The following is a 19,720-nucleotide window of genomic DNA, read 5'->3' as shown; positions in this document are numbered from 1 at the left end:
TAAGGGTGTTGTTTGTGGATATGGTGACACCTGTGGTGACTGGTTGTTTATTAATGCTATTTTTTATTATTAGAACTGAATAGAATTAGTCCCCGCAATGTAAAAGGATGTCTGGAAATGCAGATCACAGTAATAATCAGCATCCAACTCCTTCACCCTCTCTTTAGTTTCCTGTTATGGTTTGCTGGGTTTGCTCCCCAGGGTGAGCTACCAATTTAGTGACATTCATTTCTGCAGTTCGATAGAGCTGCAAACTCATGACTTCGCAGGGTAAATGCATGACTTTAATACTTTTCAGGGAACAAAAGATTACAAGTCAGATTTTTATTATGCACAGTCTCTTGTGGGTAATTTTATTCAGTTGTAGGCTACTGTCACGGTTTGGCCTACATATGAGTGAAATCTTTCCTGTACACTTCAGGGTAGGGCACTTATAGTCTGTAAAGGAAAGGTCATTTCTCACCACCTCCGGTTGTCTGGGTGAATGTTTTTACTGTTACTATAGCTGCCATTTCTCAGGGGTTATCTAGCGTGAGGTGTGTCAGAAAAAAAGCATGGGCAAGGGAAGTACACAAATAAACTTCCATGTATTCATTTTTTTATAATTATTTACCTTATATTTATTATTCATAAGAGTTCATGACATTGTACAAATGTGCGTCCTCCCTTAAGTGATTCCTGGATTGTTTGTAATTGGGAAACCTGCCTGTAAACCCGACCAACGTCTGTATATTTTTGCATGTGTGTGGGCATCAGCCCCCTGACTTCCAGCATCTAGTCTGCTGGAATTTCATGATAAAAGGACAAATCCAGCTACAATCCTGAAAACGATCAGTGTGACTGGGAATGCATCGTGTTGTTTTTTTTGTTTTTTTTTAAACTACTCATATTTTCAGCTAGAAGATATGGTTTGGCTCAGTTTGCTTTGCCATAATATGCCACATCTAGATGATCTTCCAGCCAAAACATATCCAGTTAATCACACGATACTATTACTGCCTGTGCAACATTAAGTGGGAGCCCTGAGTTTCATGTTCAGTATCTTCTGTGCAACACTCGATGAGTGGCTGCATCGCTTCCTGTATGTACTATGCAAATAAGCGGCATGGACACGGCCAGCAGTGACAACTGGAAAAAAGGTGTAATATAAAGAGGAACGTCTGTCAGATGAAGTCGGATGTATTGGATGTGGCCCGCCAAAACTGCCAGCAAGCAAAGAGATCAAATATTATACTTTTAAATATCTAAAGGACTAGGCTACACTTTCAAATAAAACATCACAGTGATAAAAATGGTAAAGCAACGTAATTTGGAGGGAGGAAAACATATCATTTACATCCAGGGTGCGAATATGCTGCTTTCTAAACAGGAATGGGCAGTATAGATTATCGGCAACAAAATGTACTAGCAGTGATTGAAGGAGCGAGGTGGTGGGTGGGGTGTTCACGTTCAGTTTATGTTCCTCTCGCGATATTTCGCGGAGCTTCCCGGACAGCAGGAAACATGGCAGAAGAGCACGGACGGAAATGGGACCGCTGCCTTGCTGATACAGCCGTGAAAACAGGTCAATGTCCTTTCATGCATCTAATGTAACTATTCGGCGCTGTCGTTAGGCATTCGGCAGCCTCTTACACCTACTAAATAAACGGCGGTGCAGCTCAAGGCTGGAGGCGAGGTCATTTTCTGCGGGACAATTTTTGCGGGCAGCTGCAAACCTGCCCGTTGAATGGATACAACTACGTGTTTATTTCGGAAAGAAAGGTCTTATTAGTAGGGAGACTGCTTAGCCTTGGGATACAAGTTAGAGTCTGTGTGCTGATTAACAGACTCTACATATTGTGTGAAAGAGAGTCACTGGTGGGGTGTGAAGGGTGTGCGCTGCCGTAAAGTGTTATTCTGTCCACTGTCAGTCTAACACCGTTTTCCCTGGTTTCCAGGCTGTCTCATCTCTCTCCCCTCTCTACACCAACCACAGCCTAAATCAATATTTTATAATTAAACAGCATCAGGGAGCAAAACGGTCCCACTCTGGAGTTCATCATTTTCTGGCCCCTTAAAACGAAAGCCTGCCTCAAGGGGCTTTGCAAAGACAAACATACAAGCGGTGTGCAAAATACCAGAAACACTTTTTTTGGCTGAGACTGTCAGAACACACGAAGCTGCATAAATCTGAACGTGCCATTTACCCACGAAAAATTTGTTTATCTACACTAGCTTTAAAAAACAAACAAGCAAAAACACTAAATCTGTCAAGCTGTGCGTCACAGCCAACATCTGGTTTGGAGTATGGAGTATAGTCTCCGAGGCTTAAACCTCCCCAATACTGTATTTTAACAAGGCTCTCAAATGAGTTGTTTACATATATTTCTGTTTCTGCGATCAGATCGGATGAGCATCATGCAGTGAAGCTTGTCTTCTAAATAATATCTATTAACCAAGCAATTGATATTCTGCTAATTCACAATCACAAAGCCGTGAAAGTCTGTCAAAGTAAATGTGAATACATTATCGGCTAGGTTGATGCTTAAATGATTGATTGGTGAGAAATTTAGATGTGACAGATAATTTTCTGCATAACTTTACTGGTACACAGTTCCTGGGCATGTCTGGGTGGGTTACAGCATTGTTTTTTCCTGTCAGCACAAAAATGCAAAGACAGCTTGGGATTTATCCATTCTGAAAAAAAATTTTTTTTAGGAAAAATGTTGGACTCATAGTGTCATGGGGCAAATACCTTTAATTCAGTGTTGGTGATGGTCTACTTGTGACCAATGTTCCTGTTTGTTAAAGTATTTTTCCATTTTTGTTTTGTATACAATATTATGATTTCTGAGTCCTTTCCAGCTGCTACCATTAGCGTCAATCGCACTGGAAAGGGGAAACAACACACCAGCCTATACCCAAAAATAACTGATCCAAGAATTAGTGAACTGTACATTATTTAATCAAAATCATTCACCCAACGGCATTGGTAAGTGAGCACATTAGCATGGCGTTAAGTACACAAACATCCTACAACTCTGTTCAACAAATTAATTCTAAATTTAAAATGATATTATCAGATATTTTGCTAATTTGGCCAATTATCAGTGGGGAGAGAAGTAATAAGAGAAGAGAACAAACTGACCAGTATTACTACAAGTCTGTCACTTTTCCAACCACCTCACTCTGAAAACAGCAAACATGTAACATCATTTACTTTAATTACAAGTTAATATTCATACACTTCATGATAAAAGAACAACACACAGTACTAAAATGTTCCTGACAGACACGGTTAAATTAACCACCAAATGTGTTAAGTGAAAACATAAATAGGTATTTTTTCAAAGTCAGTAATATTAAAATTAATAGATGTTTGGTTTCCTTCAGTGGCTCTGACCCTCACTCAGCCACTCAGAGCTGATGAAACAACACTGTGTTACTATGCTGAGCAGATCACCGTGGGGTCTTTCAGCAGGGTGTTGTTTCAGATCGAGTTTATCTATGGTATTTGGTTCTGTTTTGGTCCAGCACTCAAATACTTAGGCTGGCAAACAGTCCGTCCCATAAGACACTAATGACATCAGTTTTGGCTCAGTAAAATATGTTTCTTGCTGGAAGGAAAAACATCTGCATTGTGGCATTTCTTTGAGCTCAGCGTAGCAACTTGCCAGTTGTGCCAATGTGTCTCTGGTAGCCAGAGAAACTCTGCAGCATATATTCTGCTTGGGGGGTTGTTTGAAAAGGTTTTTTGTTGATCCTAACTTTCTAAGATAATTCAGGAAAATAACTCTTGGCCTGTGTGATTATGTTAATGACTTCTGGCCTAGTTTATATTTAGTGCCACAGTTTTTGTGGTAAAACAGTTGCCTATCCTACAAAGGGTATACAGTGTGCACTTGTAAAGAAAGCTCGGGATTTTACACAGCAGCCATCTGGCCAGTGATAAAAGGGAGGAGACCATGAGAGAAGTCAAATCCAACCTCTTTTACTAAAGGGAACGAGAAACAGTTGCATGTGGATTGATGCTACAGAGGGAGACAATCAGCAACATCCTCTTCAGAATGAGAAAAAACATTGCTTATTGGAAACATGGTATGAAATATGAGGAACTAGTAAACAACACTAAAGTGAGACAGGCCAGTAATAATTGTAATACAGTTCACTACAGGCTCATTTGTTTCAGCTAATGTTGGTGTCATGGTATTGATGTTGAAAATGGCTGCATGCAACACTAAGTAAAATGCTCAGAACTTATGTTTGTTGTGTAAACATACTGATGGACCTTTTTAAATATTTGAATAAAGAAGCACTAATGGAACGAGCTGGAAATGGAAATTAAAGTAAATAAATTAAGTAATATTCACTCATAATATCATTTACTTTTGCAGGTCCACTTATAAAATAAGACTGAAAAAATCCTGTGTTTTGTATTTTTTCCAAAAACTGACCTTTTTTATGCAGCCTTGTCTTCACTGTTTCATCATCAGGAGTCACATAAAATTGACCCTCTGTTGACTGGTACGCATATGAGTGAGCTTAGTTTGTTGTTTTTTTTCGTTAGATCTACGCACTTCTGCACGCATATGTCTCCATTTATGTGCAGTGTATTAACAAGATGAAGAGTCCACAGCCATACAAGCAGCTCTGCGAGGCTGTAGTTTGGCGCAGTGGTGCTTTGAACTAAATGCTAATATCAGCATGCTAATATGCTCACAATAACAATACTAACATGCTGATGTTTATTAGGTTTAATTTTTACCATGTTCCCCTTCTGAGTATAAGCGCAATAGCATCCTAACATTTGCAAAAAATAGTCAGTTGTAAGTAGAGCTTCACAATTCAAACAAAAATATTTATATTAGCTCACAGTAATGACTGTCACCTAGTCATGGTATTTCTTCATTAAAGCTGAGCAAACCCTAAACAGTGGCCCCTCCAAACTCACAGTTCTACAAAGTAATGTGCTGTCACTATCGTTTTAAAAAATTCAGTGTTGAGCAACAAACATTTTCCAGAGTTATATGGTTCAGTAAATGACGATGATTGAAAATGATTGACTTATTGATGCCATTTGCAGAAAATAATTAAAATAATGAACATATAAATAACAATACAAGTAACCAGCTCTGGACTGCATTTGCTGACAGAATTTACTGCGTATTCTCAGGCCTGGGGGTTATACATTACATTCAACTCCAGCACAAATGTTTTTGTTATAATCCATCCCCCTTGGAGATGTCCAGACAAGGAGAGAGGACGCCAAAATGAGATGCTGATCTGCCCTCATATTTTGCCAATGCTTTTACTGTATTACTGTTAGTCGAAAATCAAGAGGTTTCAAAAATGCTCTGGCTGAAGAGCAAAGAAAGACTGAGGCTGTAACAGATGGAGGATCTTAATTAAATCTTTTCTTGACATGGATGCAGAGGACAATTGATTTTGTTGATCTGCACTCATAATGAGGATGTGCGGGAGCTTTTGTGGTCTTGTCTGACATTTGTAAGTTGTGTAATAGGGAACAGTTTCAAGGTTCTGGTTCAGGCAAATCGGTCATGCTGCATAGCTCTCTGAATCCAGTTATGAGTCGGAGGGGCCCAAATGGCTGTTTTTATGTGTTTTCTGTGCTGGCTGGCCTGCTGTTGGGTGTGGTGTGGCCTGCAGTGAGGTGAAGTTAAGCGCACAAACACATTCCTCTTCGAGATCTCGCTCTGGTCTGAGTGCTTCTATCAACTTAGCCAACTTTTTTACCACTAACTATCCTTTTACTCGACCACACTGTGTCAAGACATCCCTTACTTGCATATGTGTAAACTCTTTGACCTATCACCTCTCCTGCCCTCTGCCTCATGGACACTGTCCTGGCTCCTTTTAACTCAGTTCCCCCTCTCTTGCACCCCTTTTACTGTTTTCTTTCTTTCTTGGATGCTTGAGCTCTTGCTGCTTTTTCTCTCCCTCTCTTTTCCTAATGAGTAATGTCTGCTAACTTGTACTACTTACCAACTCTTGCATCAAACATAATAGCCCCCCCCCCCACAGACCTCATTACATTACAGCAGATTTACATCTATGCCAGCCAGTTTTCATACTGATTCTGAGGTGATCATGTTATCATGGTACCAAAGTCAGATCATTGAGATGTGTATTTTAATCAAGCTACTCATACTTTTTTCTTCCTCTTCGCAGCAACTGGCCTAGGTGTTGGCATTGTGTTCTCTGTCCTTTTCTTTAAACGTAAGTGGTCTTTATTAAGGTAGACTGGTAAAAGCTTTTTTTTGTAATTTCTTCTATTTACTTAAAATGTCATGTATGGCTTTTTATTTCTTTTAATTTTTTTTTCATTAAATCTCCCCTAGGTCGTACATGGCCTGTCTCATTGGGTTCAGGTGTGGGACTGGGCATGGGATACGCCAACTGCCAGCATGACTTCAGGTCACCATACCTGATTCATGGGCGCATGGTTAAGGTGAGCACAGAGGGTGAGATGAGTTGTTTGTTAGAGGTTTATGACACACTAAACCACCATGATACATGTTTTCTGTGTGTGTTAATCTTCAGGACCAGTAATGAAGGACTAAAGATGACGAGGATTTGCCAAGGAGCTACTCATCTGTTTTTGTGTTGTCCTTGTTATTTTGCTGCTCATTTCTGTCCTGGCATTAATGTCCAATGATAAACATGCTGTGTTTACCAAAAGGCGGTTAATGTATATTTAATAAAGTCATTATGGAAAACTCTCTGTCTTTCTCTCTCTGTTTTTCTGTTTGCATGTTTGAGAAGAATGAAATGTGGTTTGGGGGTGGGAGGTAATTTTGTGTGTTAATGAGCTGGGAGACTTGAACTCCTGCTGTTTTGGAATGAGGGCCAGGTTCAGCATCTGCAGTCCTGTTAGAGAGTGGGAGGATGAAAAGTTGCACAGATTGATGGAATAAAGAAAATACAGTTGGTTGAGGAATACTAATGTTGAAAGATACTTTAAAAGAAAAAGTTATGTTTGCATACATTTGTGTGACATGAACAACCAGTTTTCCTATTTACAGATTGAGTTTTCTTTGAATACCATGGATGAGTAGATTCCTTTCTGATTTCAAGACCGGAAAGCAAACCAGTCTGGTCTTCACATATGCTAGACCAAATACAGTACACCATGCTTTGTAGTCCTGTTTTTAGTTGCGTGAGTTGGACTAGAGTGTTTACAGTGACCGTGACTGTTCTTGTTGCTTGGAGTTTAAAAGCATGTCCTCATATCAGAAGTAATCTCTCACCTCCTGTGTATGCAGTGGCTGTCTGTCTGGTGTGATTGATCACTTATGTGTGGTTGCATCAGTCTGCTAGGAGAGAAGAGGGATTGTTTTTGTGAGCGTTGATCCAGCCCCCTGGTGAAGCAGAATCCATGGAATGCAGAGGAATGCCATTTCTGGACTGGAGTTCGTGTTATTACTAACAGGTGAGTTCTGCACTTTGCACGTCTGAACATAAAGCATGTTATACACTTTCACATCAAAGAAAACATGGCTGCATGCACACTCTCTCTATTACACACACTCATATTTCCCCCCTCCATCACGATAAGTTTTCTCAGCAACATAAGCACATACATTCCTGCACACAATAGAATTAAACTCATTCCAGTGTGTTCAAAGGCCTGTTTCTTCAACACTGGTGTACTGAGATGCATCAGACGCAGAGTAACCCTGTCAGAAATTAAGCCTTGTCTCTCATCCCCTGTCCATTAAAATATTTGTTTGCAAGTGAAGCGTGAAAAAGATAGGGGTGCTTATGGACTCAAGCCAGGCTGAACACCTGTGAGCAGGGGTGCACTGGTAGGATGAAGTGCAGGAATGGGATGTATGTGTGCGTGTGGGAGGGTGAGGGGGACTGGTCACACAGCTGAGGTGTAAAAGGACAGCCAAACCCATCGGCTATACCTGTCTGTGCCTGTCTGAAAAATTCTCCATGATGCATCATAGTTATTGGTCTAATAACACCACCCAATCCCATTTGTTCATCAGTATTGGTGAATCTCTGGCATGAAATATAAGACCAGACACGCCATGCGTAATGCGGCATGACTCCGGGCTGGAGCTGCTGCTGCTGTTGATGTTGATGTTACCTTAAAAAGCCAATGAGCCTGATGCTGCTAGAGGTGGAATTTAAATAAGCCGAAGTACTTGGTGAAGTACTTTACGTGAGGACAATCTTTAGGCACCTGTACTTAACATTTCATTTTGCGCAACTACTGTGTATAACTTTTACATGGAAATGTTGTACTCTTTGCCCCACTACAGCACATTCAAAGCTGCGGTTAATACTTTTTTGCTGGTAAAATTTTACATATGAATCACAACTCATGAAATATGACGCACCGCTGTCATTCAAACTACCCGTCAGCAGGCTGCATCCATGTGAAGTATGTAGGCTTGGCACCACAGAATGCACTCACAATCAGTGGTGAAGGAAGTATTCTGATATTTTTCTTAGGTACAAATAGCAATACCACACTCTGAAAATACTCAATTATAAGTTAAAGTTCTGCAGTGAAAATGTTCCTTTAAAGTATTCTGGCAAAATGTACAATAGGTATCAAAAGTAGAAATATGGCCCCTTTGAATGTTATACTATTATATATAAAATATCTTTACATTATTAATACTGATTATTTTTAACCAGCTATTATACATACTATGTATGTAAAATCACAATTTGTAAAGTAACAGGTAACTATAACTGTCAAATAAATGTAAGGGAGTAAAAAGTATAACACTCCCCCGGAAAATGCAGTGACGTCTAAAGTAAGATAAAAAAAGAAAATGCTCAAGTACAATTACCTACAATTTGTACTTAAGTATTTGAGTAGTTGTATTTAGTTACTTCATGCATGTGTATTGTATATTTTCCATTGAGGATCCGAATACTTCCTTCTCCATGGATTGCTACTTTAGGGTACTGTGAATTCTTTTGATCCAGAAAAGACACTGACATTTATCAGTAGCTGACTCGGGCATGATATTCCAAAGCCCAAAAGTTAGGTTTATTCCTCATATTCCTATTTAAATGATATTTAAACAGAGCCGACTCACAGGTCAGGAAACCCTCTTGCCTTTGAGCAACATTGTGCTCACGAGAGGCCTTATTTAGATCAAGCTGTCATGAGCACATGGTTAAGTAACCTGCTATTCATATTATTTTAACTTACTAAAGGTGCTTTTAATGTGCCTATTGAGAGAAATGAGGATCACAGCAGTGATTCACATCTGTTTTCCAGTTGTATTGCATTACTATACTGCTTTTTAAATGTTTCCGTTTAAAAATCTGAAAACATATGTTTGTAAAGCACTTCCATTTGTATCTGCAAAGTGAACACGACTGTACATATACCCTATTTGTGTAACCTTGTAACATTTGCATATTTGTCCAGTAAATCTGATCTGCGGTCTCGCCTCGCTCCTACTTAGGGAAACATTTGAAACCTTCCCAACACTTTCCCTCCCTCCCACGTTTTCTTTCGTCCAGAAACGGCACAGCAGGACCCCTGTCTGAGGGCTCAACCGCGCCTAACCTCTGCTTGAGAGTTTTACAACAAAAGACAATCAGTTGGAAAGTGTTTTTCATTGGACTTACAGGGGAATATAACACTGGACTGGCAGAGAACAAAGGGGAGGGACGGTCTGAGCTGATGGACTCGGAGATGAGATAGCGCTGGTAACCGAGCCCATCTCCCCATCCTTCCCCGTGGTCGGACGGACGGACGGTTCTGTTTCTTTCCGGATGATGTAACTGTTTTATGACAGCCTGAGTCGCTCACGACGTGCTCATACTTTCCCCGAATTATCGGAGCACGGTGGTATCAGACGGCAAGCCGCATCCTCCAGTTTTAGGAGCCCACGTCCAGGTTTTGGTGAAGGGGGCTCAGCTCAGCGGGACGTTGCGCAGTGCTCAACTGGCTGTTCCCCGGAGTCGGTGAGCGGCGGTAAGTGTCTCAGCCCCGATCGCTGTCGGGGCTCGTTACTCATAAAGTACTTCATTACTAGTTTGCAAAGTAACGTTTTTAGTGCTCTTGTTGGCTAATCACCATCAGCTGCTATCCAATATGTTACGGCACTTTCTTTCATCCTGGGATACTTTCCCTCCGGCAGTAAGCTAGCTGATGTTACACTTGTTAGAAAAAAAAAAAAAAAAAAATGACGGTTGCAACTTCTCCCACACCCGAAGTAACGTTAACTCGGGGAAAAATCAGAGAATTTGCCTGTGAAAAATCAGGGGAAACGTATGGGCCTAAACTATATGGCCAAAAAGAACTGGATACTGTGATTAATGAAAAAGAAAAGCCAGAAAAGGGAAGACTTCCTGGCATCTCTTTAGCATGTATCAGTGGTAAACTTAACTCGAGAGAACTAACTGACGTTAGCTGTTAGGGCACTGGAAACTGGCCACTCTATTCAAATTCAGTGGTCTCAATTATGAAAAATACCAAAATAACACATTTTTAGTCTACACATTTAATCGCTGCAATTATGTAAACTGTCCCAATAAGTTTTATGTTAGGAATTTTTTTAGTAATTTTAGTCTTGACATAGGCTGCTATTGTATTTGACACAGTAACTAAGTCGCTCCCGCACCCCGTTAACACTGCAACTGTTGGCAGGGTGCTCGGTCTGGAGAGCATGCTGCGTTTAAAGAAGGTAAACAGAGCCTACTAGTACAGTTTTCACCTTGGTGAAAAAAATCCAAGCCTGAACTGTTAAAGTCTCTCCAAAAAAAAAAACAACAAAAAAAACCCCCAAAACATTATGTGTATATATATATATATATATATATATATATATATATATATATATATAGAAAAAAATCAGATATATATTTGTCCAACCAAGTCCTTCCCCCTCACAGCAGTACACACCAGAAGCCCCTTAATGCTTTAAATCTTTAAATCTTCAGTATAGCCTTGGATGGCTCAAGGGATTCTCTGTAGATATGGTCAGGTTACTTGTGTCAGAGGCATATGGAAGTGCTGAAAAGTGTGTAAAGAAGTCAGCATGGGTGACCACTAGACATTTTGTTTTTTTTATAAGCAGCAGGAGAAAACGATTGAGTGGGTTGCAAATGACGAGACTGGTTGACGCATTTTTAAAGAAGAAGAGAGTGAAAGAGAGCACAGGAAATCCTTGGTATTGCAGTCAGGTGGTATGGAGAAGACATTTGTCTCCCTCCCCCCTGGTTATTGCCTCTTTTGGGACAATACGAACCCAGTATAATGTTGTTCTCTCTGCAGCCGGTGATTCAGATAATTAAGAAGTTGTCTCTTTTAATCATTCAAATGAGCCAAACCTAATAACTGGACAAAATATGAGGCACTTGGACCTCTGGGTTTCACGCTGCTAATCACCAGGAAGTTGTCAATCCACATCAGCAGGGATATGCAAAGTTCATACTTCATATTATCTGTAAAACCAGATGATATCCTGGCAGTGGACATTATAGGGCATGTAGAAACGTTGTCAGTGCTCTGTTGAGTGTGTGGTTTTGTCTTGAACAAGGTTAACAGAGTGGTAACATGCTGTGGTTTTCTGCCCCTTTAGGTGCAGTCATGTGGCAGAGGATCCAGATTTGCTGCGCACTGTTTGCACTGTATTCAGCGGCACCGCCTGCACACATCAACCGCCTGGCGCTGTTCCCTGACAAGAGCGCCTGGTGTGAAGCCAAGAACATCACACAGATAGTCGGGCACACGGGATGTCAGCCTCGCTCTATTCAAAACAGGTCAGGATGAAGGCCTTCTCTGTCTCTATCTCTCCCTCGGTCTGACAATCTCTCAGGGCAGCTGTAAAAAGGAATAATGCGGAAATGTCTAAATGTCAATAAGTTGCATTCTCAGTGATTCAGTTCAATTTGCAGGGCACATTAGGGTTTACACTGACGAAGTGCTGTGTCAATGCTGTACTTGGTACAGCAAAAATATCAAGGAACTTAACTTAAAGCACTGCACTACAGTGATTTTGCATGTTATAATCAGTTTAATGCGAAGATACTGTATATTTTAATTCATTACCAACATTACCACAATCCCAAACACACAACAGTATCATAGGTTTTTATATTTTGCTACCTTACAGGAAGCCCTTGGTTTCCACTAAACTCAGATAAGTCTTACTGTCCTGAAAGGTCTCTTAGGTCTGCTGGGTTAGGCCTTTTGTATGTTCCAGGTTAAGGTCAAGTGGGGACCGAGCTTTTGCTGTACTGACAACTGACACCTCGGCTTTGGACTTATCTTCCAGTTAGTATTCAGTGTGATGACACTGTCTCAGCTTTTAAATTCTGACTTAAAATTCATTTAATAGACTTGCCTTCTTGTCTGACAACTAGACTTACTTGTCTGCATAACACAGCTCTGTTGGGTTACTGCCACATTTTGTATTTTTTATGTTTTTTTAAAAAGTTGTTTATATGTTATCCATGATTTTATATGTAACTGTCTGTTATGCTATATTGTATTTTACTGTTGTTTTCATATCTGTCTTTGGATTTTTTATGCCGTCTCCCCGCACTGGAAAGCACTTAGTTCCCCTTGCTGGAAAAGTGCTGTACAAATAAAATTATTATCATCATTATTATTGAGTATGAAAAGCAACTTGCAGAGACATGACACTTGTATGAGATATCTAATCCACCCGTTACACTTGTGTGTGAACTCAATTTTAAAAAGTATTAAAAACAGGCTACTTACAGTACAGTATGCAGAACAGGTTTCACCTCTAATTTCCATATATACTGTCCTAAAATTAATGTAAACGGTGGCTGCCTGCACAGTTGGAAAATTGCATTCAAAAATCCCGATAATCATAGTTAAAAAAACTATGAACGGTCATCTGCATTTTTAATCAGCAGTTGACCGATGATTCACCTAACATTTATGACTAAGGAGTCTGCAATTTGTGATTGTGTATTTAGCCTGAAGCTACCAGGCATCCTCCGGCTCGGTGAATCAGTTCAGATTTCAGACTCTGTTTTTTTCCTGCAGCTCTTGCTTACACAGGCATGAGTGCTCCGGCCGTGCAGTTGAATGAAGAACACCGGGTATGTAGACACAATGAAAATAATGTACTCTCTCCTCCTTGTTGCAGAGCTTGTCTGGGCCAGTGTTTCAGTTACAGTGTCCCCAACACATTCCCACAGTCAACTGAGTCTCTGGTGCACTGTGACTCCTGCATGCCTGCCCAGACACAGTGGGAAGTGGTAAGAGTTATTGCACATTAGCTCATGTAGCAAGCACACACTAACACTGACTTGTCAAACTCACACACAAACCACAAGTTTCCAGCATGACAGATGGCAAACATGCACTGTTCACTACCAAATAAAAAGCAGAGGAAAGAAACATAACTGGAGGATTTTCAATAGATTTTTGTCACAATTTCTGTGGTTCTACATGAACTTAAGCCTGTATTATATTTACTTCTAAAGTTCATTGTCCTTTTTGGCCAGAAGCATTCAACTCTTGTGATAACAAAGGCTTTGTGGTGAGGTGTATGTAGTTTGGAAAGTTGCCAGGTGGGCAAGGCGGGTGGTACCACAGGTGAGGTCATCTCATGTTTCAGTGGAAGATATTGTATCTCTTGGCGTGCATAGCTGTTACCAGATTAATTAATTTTCTAGCTATTTTTCCGCATGAGAAAGACCAGAGAAAGTTCACAGTCTCACCTCTCTTCTAATTAGCTGGGAATGGATGTTTATGTCCCTGGTTATGATTGTTGTTGTAGGACTTTAAACAAAATTGAGTTTGAAACAAAACAAAGTCAGCTCTCAAGAAAGGGGATACTGCTCCATGCTGTTTTGGCCCTTGTGGTGGATCTTGATAAAACTGCTGAATGATCATTTTCAGTGGAAACAGTGAGGGGAAGTTGCGTGAGGTCTGGAGAGCCGACTGAGCTTGTGCAACACTGAGTTTTACGAGGGGTAGGGGGGCCGTTATAAATTATCCGTTTATTTTAAATTGTTTTTTTTCGAAGCATTTTTTAAATTCCATTTGTGCGTTCACCACAAACAGACAATGCAAATTGGTACAATACAAATACAATGTGAAAATACATCACTCTATAACAATAAGTAAGACTATGATGACAGGTTGACCAAAAACAAACACACATCAATCCATCCACATGCAGCAGAATGTACATATAAAAATAATATTTCCCTAGAAGGAGACATAGAAAAAAAATTTAAATTAATCACCAAATACACCAATACACCATAAGATAATGACTGAATACAAGAACATAATAACAGCATATAAATCACCAAATACAAATGAATAAGAGGTAAAAATGGGAGAAAAAAAATCCTCCCCTTACCAAGTTAAAATTAGATTACTATCAGTGTCACTCAATTATTTTATGTTCTCAGACCATTTACGGGCAATAGCAATAATAACAAAAAAACCCCAACATTCTCCGGTAGTACCTCTTATTTACATAGACACTTATTTAAAATAATTTTTTTTTTTTTTTTCAGAAAATGTTTTAATTTAACTTTGGAGAGAAAGGGGAGAATATATTTCTCTCATCTTTACTGTTTTTAATTTATTTCATGTACTTTATTTTATAGAGCAGGAAAAAATTGGTAAAGGATTCAGCACTAACTGTAACATCAACTTTTTTTGTTTTTTATCCCACAGGAAATTTTCAGTTTGCAGTCAAGCATTAAAAAAAAAAAGTCATAGGAATTCAGTGATGACAATGAACAGCAGCAGTCAATAGTCAAGGTCATTAAAAGCAATATAAAATATATATATTAAAAATATAATGATCAAAAATAGAATAATAATATTTTGATATAAAAAAAACAGCAGCAGATCAAGCCAGAAGTAGAAACACTACTATCATCCTGTGTTTAAAAAAATGGAAGATTGAGACCGAGGCCAAATAAATTCCATTTCCTGTTTGGATAAAGTGCAGGTATACACAAGGCAACGGAGAGTAAACATGGTTTGACAAAAAACCCAGGAGCCTATGACTTGTTACCTCTAGATGTGAAACAGAAGCACTCAACTCTGTCTGTGTGTGTGTGTTCATTTGTATTTATGTGCTGGCACAGGTGACTCTGGAGTGCCCCGGCAGTGAAGACTCTCCTCGAGTGGATAAGCTGGTGGAGAGGATCTTCCACTGTAGCTGCCAGTCCTGCAGTAAGGAAGGCGCCCAGGAGGGGGCGGTGATGCAGCTGTATCCAGCAGACAATGGCCTGGACACTCCGTCTTTATCTGACACCCTCAGTGGGGCTCAGTCTCACCTTCTGCCCCATTCAGACACACACTCTAATAAGCATGCTCACCCACAAACAGACCATCACACACTACCACATACATCAGATGGAGGGTAGGTTTGTCATCTGACTGACTCTTTCTGTCGCTTAGCTCATCTCTTCCGCCTTCTCTACTCTCCTCCACACTGCGTTGTTTGTACCAATCTGTAGTATTGTAAAGGCACTTTGAAAATAAGACCTCTGTTTGTGTTAAAAAGTTCCTCTGAAGGCACACACACGCTCACAAAGTCATGCTATTACACTATTGTATATAAACTCGTACAAACACACCGGCCTATGCACTCTTTTTGTTTGCTGATTAGCACATGCGTACGTGTGCATTTGTGCATCCAGACATGACTAGTCTGTTAATAAGATGTAGTCTCATTACTTTTAATCTGCTTTGAATGCAATAAATTCTGTTGTTGTGATAACTGCCTTTCTGTTGTGTGTATTTGCACAAGTGCTAGTTAGCTTTCTCGTTTTCTGTCACAGTTGAGTATCACAAGAAATGCATTTGGACACAGTTTTCTGGTGCTGAACCAAAGAAATACCATTAGCTGTCTTTCACTGTTTCTAAAAATAAAGCTGTGTCTTTATGATACTGTGGCTGCTCTGTGAATTTGGGCCATGACACATGTCATTGTTTTCTTTGATCAACAAAACTCCAGTCATGGACAAACATTTAGTAGATCATTTTGCCGCTTACTGGCGCACAGAAGAGCTGCATGATGGGACCAGACCCTGCTGTTTGTCACTTCATCGGCCTGAATCTGATAATGAGATGCTGTGACAGTTTTACCTAGTAACTTTCAATTGCTGATCTATTTTGTCTATGATTTGTCTACTTTAAAATAATACAGAATAAGTTCACATTTTTTCATGTCTATCTTGAAACAGTACTCCCAGGCCAGTATGTTAGCGTTACTGGTCACTGTAATTATTCCTGCTGTTCGTACTGGCAGTGATGTGATCCCTTCTTAGTGAGAATGCAAAGTAAGAGATGGGCGACAAATTCCACAGTCCTCATTACTGTACAAACACATTTTAAAGTTCAACTGAAGTCAATATCGAGTGGTTAAAAGTCTGTCAAGTCAAAGTACAAAATTATTAGTAATTTCTACAGATATGAGGTGTATGGTCATAAATGTAGAATTTATAAACTACAGATACTGTTTACTCGCTGACCTGCAGTGGAGCGACAGCAACAGAAAGAGGAAATTTCATACTAAAAAGAATGTAACTTTTGAAGCTATCCACTTGATTTGGCTGACACAGACTTTTGATTTGGGCCCCTATCTCGAAAAATTGCAGGATCTCTCTGCCGCCTTTGTGGAGAGGAAGGATTACAGCAACCAATAACTTTCAGTCAACAGAATTGTACTAAGATAGACTTTAACAATGTAAACCTATCCTTTGAAGTCCAATGTTGATTCAGAATTTAAAAAATGAACACTACAGAGGGCTAGAGGAAGAATGTAAGAGATTCAGTTATTTTAATTAAGTTTCAAAAATAGGACAATAGTTGGCACTAAAATGAATGTGGCCAATGTGTATTTTTTTTACAACAGGACTCTCACAATCAAACATTTATGTTGCTATCACTTCATTTTACGGCTCTGCAATTTCCTATTTATTTCCTAATAACTTCTACTAAGTTTTGTAGAAAGAGGTAAGTTTTATGGAAAATAGAAACAGTGTTCAATTGGTGTACGCCCAATTAGTTAATTCAGTTAACTGCTAATGTACGGCAGGCAGCTGGCCCAGATGGAATACTTGACCATCCTGCCAGTGCCACAGCACTCCTATGCTACAGTTCTGAATGACTTCCACCCAGTTGCACTCACTCCGATCATTGCAAAGTGCTTCAAGAGACCGGTTCTACCACATCTAAAATCATGTCTGTCCACTATTCTGGGTCCCCCCTCAGTTTGCCTACTGCACCAACAGGTCAACAGAGGGCGCCATCTCCACAGCACTAAACTCTTTCCTGACCCACCTGGACAGTCTCAACTCTTATGTCGAAAAGCTGTTCATTGACCTCAGCTCAGCATTCAAAGCTGATATCTAAGCTTAGCCATCTCAGAATGAGCAAATCCCTCTCCAACTGGACTTTGGTCTTTCTGACCAACAGATCCCAGTCTGTTGAGTTAAACAACCTTTCCTCCTCCACTCTCACCCTCAACATTGGTGTGCTACAAGGCTTTGTGCTGAGCTGTCTTCTGTACTCCCTCTTCACCCACAAAGGTGTTCCTGTACATGGTTCTAACACCATAATGTAGTTTGCAGACGACACCACGTTGGTAGTCCTGATCAGAGGGGACAACGAGACAAGGTCCAGCACCTGACCACGATGTGTGATGACAATAACCTGGCCCTTAACACCCAGAAGACCAAGGAGATCACTGCGGACTTCAATCGAGCCGTAGTGTAGCATGTATCAAGCTTCAAATTCCTTGGAGTCCAAATCTCAGATGGTCTCACCTGGTCGCTGAACTCCTCCATCCTGATCGTAAAAGTGCAACAGCATCTTTACTCCCTGCAGAGCCTTAAGAAAGCTCACCTGTGTCCCAAGATACTGATGGACTTTTACCGCAGTACCATTGAGAGCCTCCTCAGTGTGGCAGGGCAATTGTTCCGCATCAGACCGTAAAGCACCCCAGCAGGCGGTGATAACCTCCTCGCGGTTCACCGGCACCCAAATGCCCAACATTGAGAACATATATCATAAACGCTGCCTCGGCAGGCTAAAAAGGACTATCAAGGATGCATCCCACCCTAACCATGGACTTTTACTCTCCTCCCATCCGGCAGGCGTTACAGAAGCCTCCATGCTGACCATGCTTAACTCCAAACCACAGTGCTAAGCATTATTGCACTCATTACTGCCCTGTCTCAGTACTTTAATATTAGCACTGCTCATTCTTGCACAGGCTGAACCTCTAACATTGTTCAGATTACTATTATTTATATGGTACATACAACCCACTGTACATATTTTGTCTATATCATGCATACAACCCTTATACTGTATATACATTCCCCTTTCCAACTCTGTGCACTTCACCTCTATGTATAACACATATGCATAACATATTTAATATATTATGCAGAAGCCAGTTGCGCGGGGAACTGAAATATCAGCAAATTCTGGCAACAAACACCATCTGTAAAAAAAGCTGAGGATGAAAAGAGGATGGCTTCTACAACAGGATAATGTTCTTTTCCTTTTTTCATATTGTGAAACTTTCAAAGATGGAAATAAACAAGTAATTTTGCATAAAATATTAAAGAAATGTTTCATCTTTAACTTCATGTCTTTTGAAAATAAGGTAATCTTTTACTCACTAAACTAATCACAGAAACAGAAATTTTGACCAGGCCAAAATTTTTCACTGCACTGTACTGTAATTACTCAACGTTGTGACTGATGATAGCAGAGTTGTTGAAAATGTTGTGCCAAAGATAGGGCTGTTGAAATTATGACCTTGTTATCTGTAAATTGTTTAATATCATCCAAAAAAATCCCACTCAGATGCACTGGAAAGTTAAATGCTTAAGAACAATAGATCAATAGATAGATAGATCTTCTTTAACAGGGTTCATAGTTGGTGTTCATGTGCTACCCGTTGACCTGAAGTTACCATGGCAACATGCGGGATGCTGTCCAGTAAATGGATGCTGAGCGATCTCGTTCGTGGCCCGAGGCTGAGAATGACAGACTCAGAGGTGGCCACACAGAGCTTGATTGTCCCAAGAGTAAACAAAGGGAAGCTGTTCAGTTCATGCTCTGCTCGGTTAACCAAACTGAACTTCACACAATACAAATAGAGTGCAGTTATAAAAGAAACGCTGGAGGACTACTGAAGAGGTGATTGCCGAAAACACATTTGTGTGTGCTACATTAAGTTTAAAAAGTTCTCAGACGTCAGCAGATGTTACAGGGTCTACAAAGGTCTTACACCCTGTAACTTCCCTCCCAACTTCTCAAAACCAGACAACAAACCAAACGACAACATCTTCTCCCTCGGACTCTCCACAGCATCCCCTTCATCAGTCACTCCCTCATCTCTATCTCCAGACAATATCTTTTCCGCCATTTCTCGTCAGCTCTGCCCCATATCCTCCCATCTTTTTTCTCTTGTTCTGTGTAATTAAATTTGAACAGCCAACGGTTGACTGTCTGTCTGCGCTGCAAAACAAATCAATCATCCTCTTATCTCACAGCCACACAGCTGACAATGCCCTGAGATTAGTGAGAGGCAGACTGCAGAGGTAGAAACTCAGAGGGACATTTCTGACCACATCACAGTGTATTGTCATATATTAACTTGTTTATCGAGCAAGTTTTTTCCTTTAAACCTTCATGGTGCTCTGTTCTCAAGCGTATCATCTTTCACCTGATACAAAACACTCCTCATTTCTTTTCTTATAATACCTGTGT

The 19,720-nt window shown here is 40.2% G+C and overlaps 2 protein-coding genes across 3 annotated transcripts; both read left to right on the top strand.

Moving 5' to 3' along the window:
• Positions 1-1,436: 1,436 nt before the first annotated feature.
• LOC120806978 (MICOS complex subunit Mic10-like) lies at positions 1,437-6,721 on the top strand. Its single transcript, XM_040158562.1, has 4 exons — positions 1,437-1,564; positions 6,169-6,216; positions 6,339-6,448; positions 6,541-6,721. Exons 1-4 carry the CDS (start codon positions 1,504-1,506, stop codon positions 6,547-6,549), a joined length of 228 nt encoding a protein of 75 aa, XP_040014496.1. The 5' UTR covers positions 1,437-1,503; the 3' UTR covers positions 6,550-6,721.
• Positions 6,722-7,411: 690 nt separating this feature from the next.
• nbl1 (NBL1, DAN family BMP antagonist) lies at positions 7,412-15,873 on the top strand. 2 transcript variants are annotated; one of them, XM_040158645.1, is made up of 5 exons: positions 7,412-7,429; positions 9,496-9,952; positions 11,562-11,742; positions 13,104-13,215; positions 15,073-15,873. In XM_040158645.1, exons 3-5 carry the CDS (start codon positions 11,570-11,572, stop codon positions 15,352-15,354), a joined length of 567 nt encoding a protein of 188 aa, XP_040014579.1. In that variant the 5' UTR covers positions 7,412-7,429; positions 9,496-9,952; positions 11,562-11,569; the 3' UTR covers positions 15,355-15,873. The 2 variants fall into 2 exon arrangements, with proteins under 2 accessions (XP_040014579.1, XP_040014578.1); XM_040158644.1 differs by lacking the exon at positions 7,412-7,429 and having other exon boundaries at positions 9,474-9,952.
• Positions 15,874-19,720: the final 3,847 nt, after the last annotated feature.

Source organism: Xiphias gladius, chromosome 21 (assembly GCF_016859285.1).
Source record: "Xiphias gladius isolate SHS-SW01 ecotype Sanya breed wild chromosome 21, ASM1685928v1, whole genome shotgun sequence".
NCBI lineage: Eukaryota > Metazoa > Chordata > Actinopteri > Istiophoriformes > Xiphiidae > Xiphias > Xiphias gladius.
Note: the sequence above shows the minus strand (reverse complement) of the source record. Positions and strands in the feature narration are given on the sequence as shown.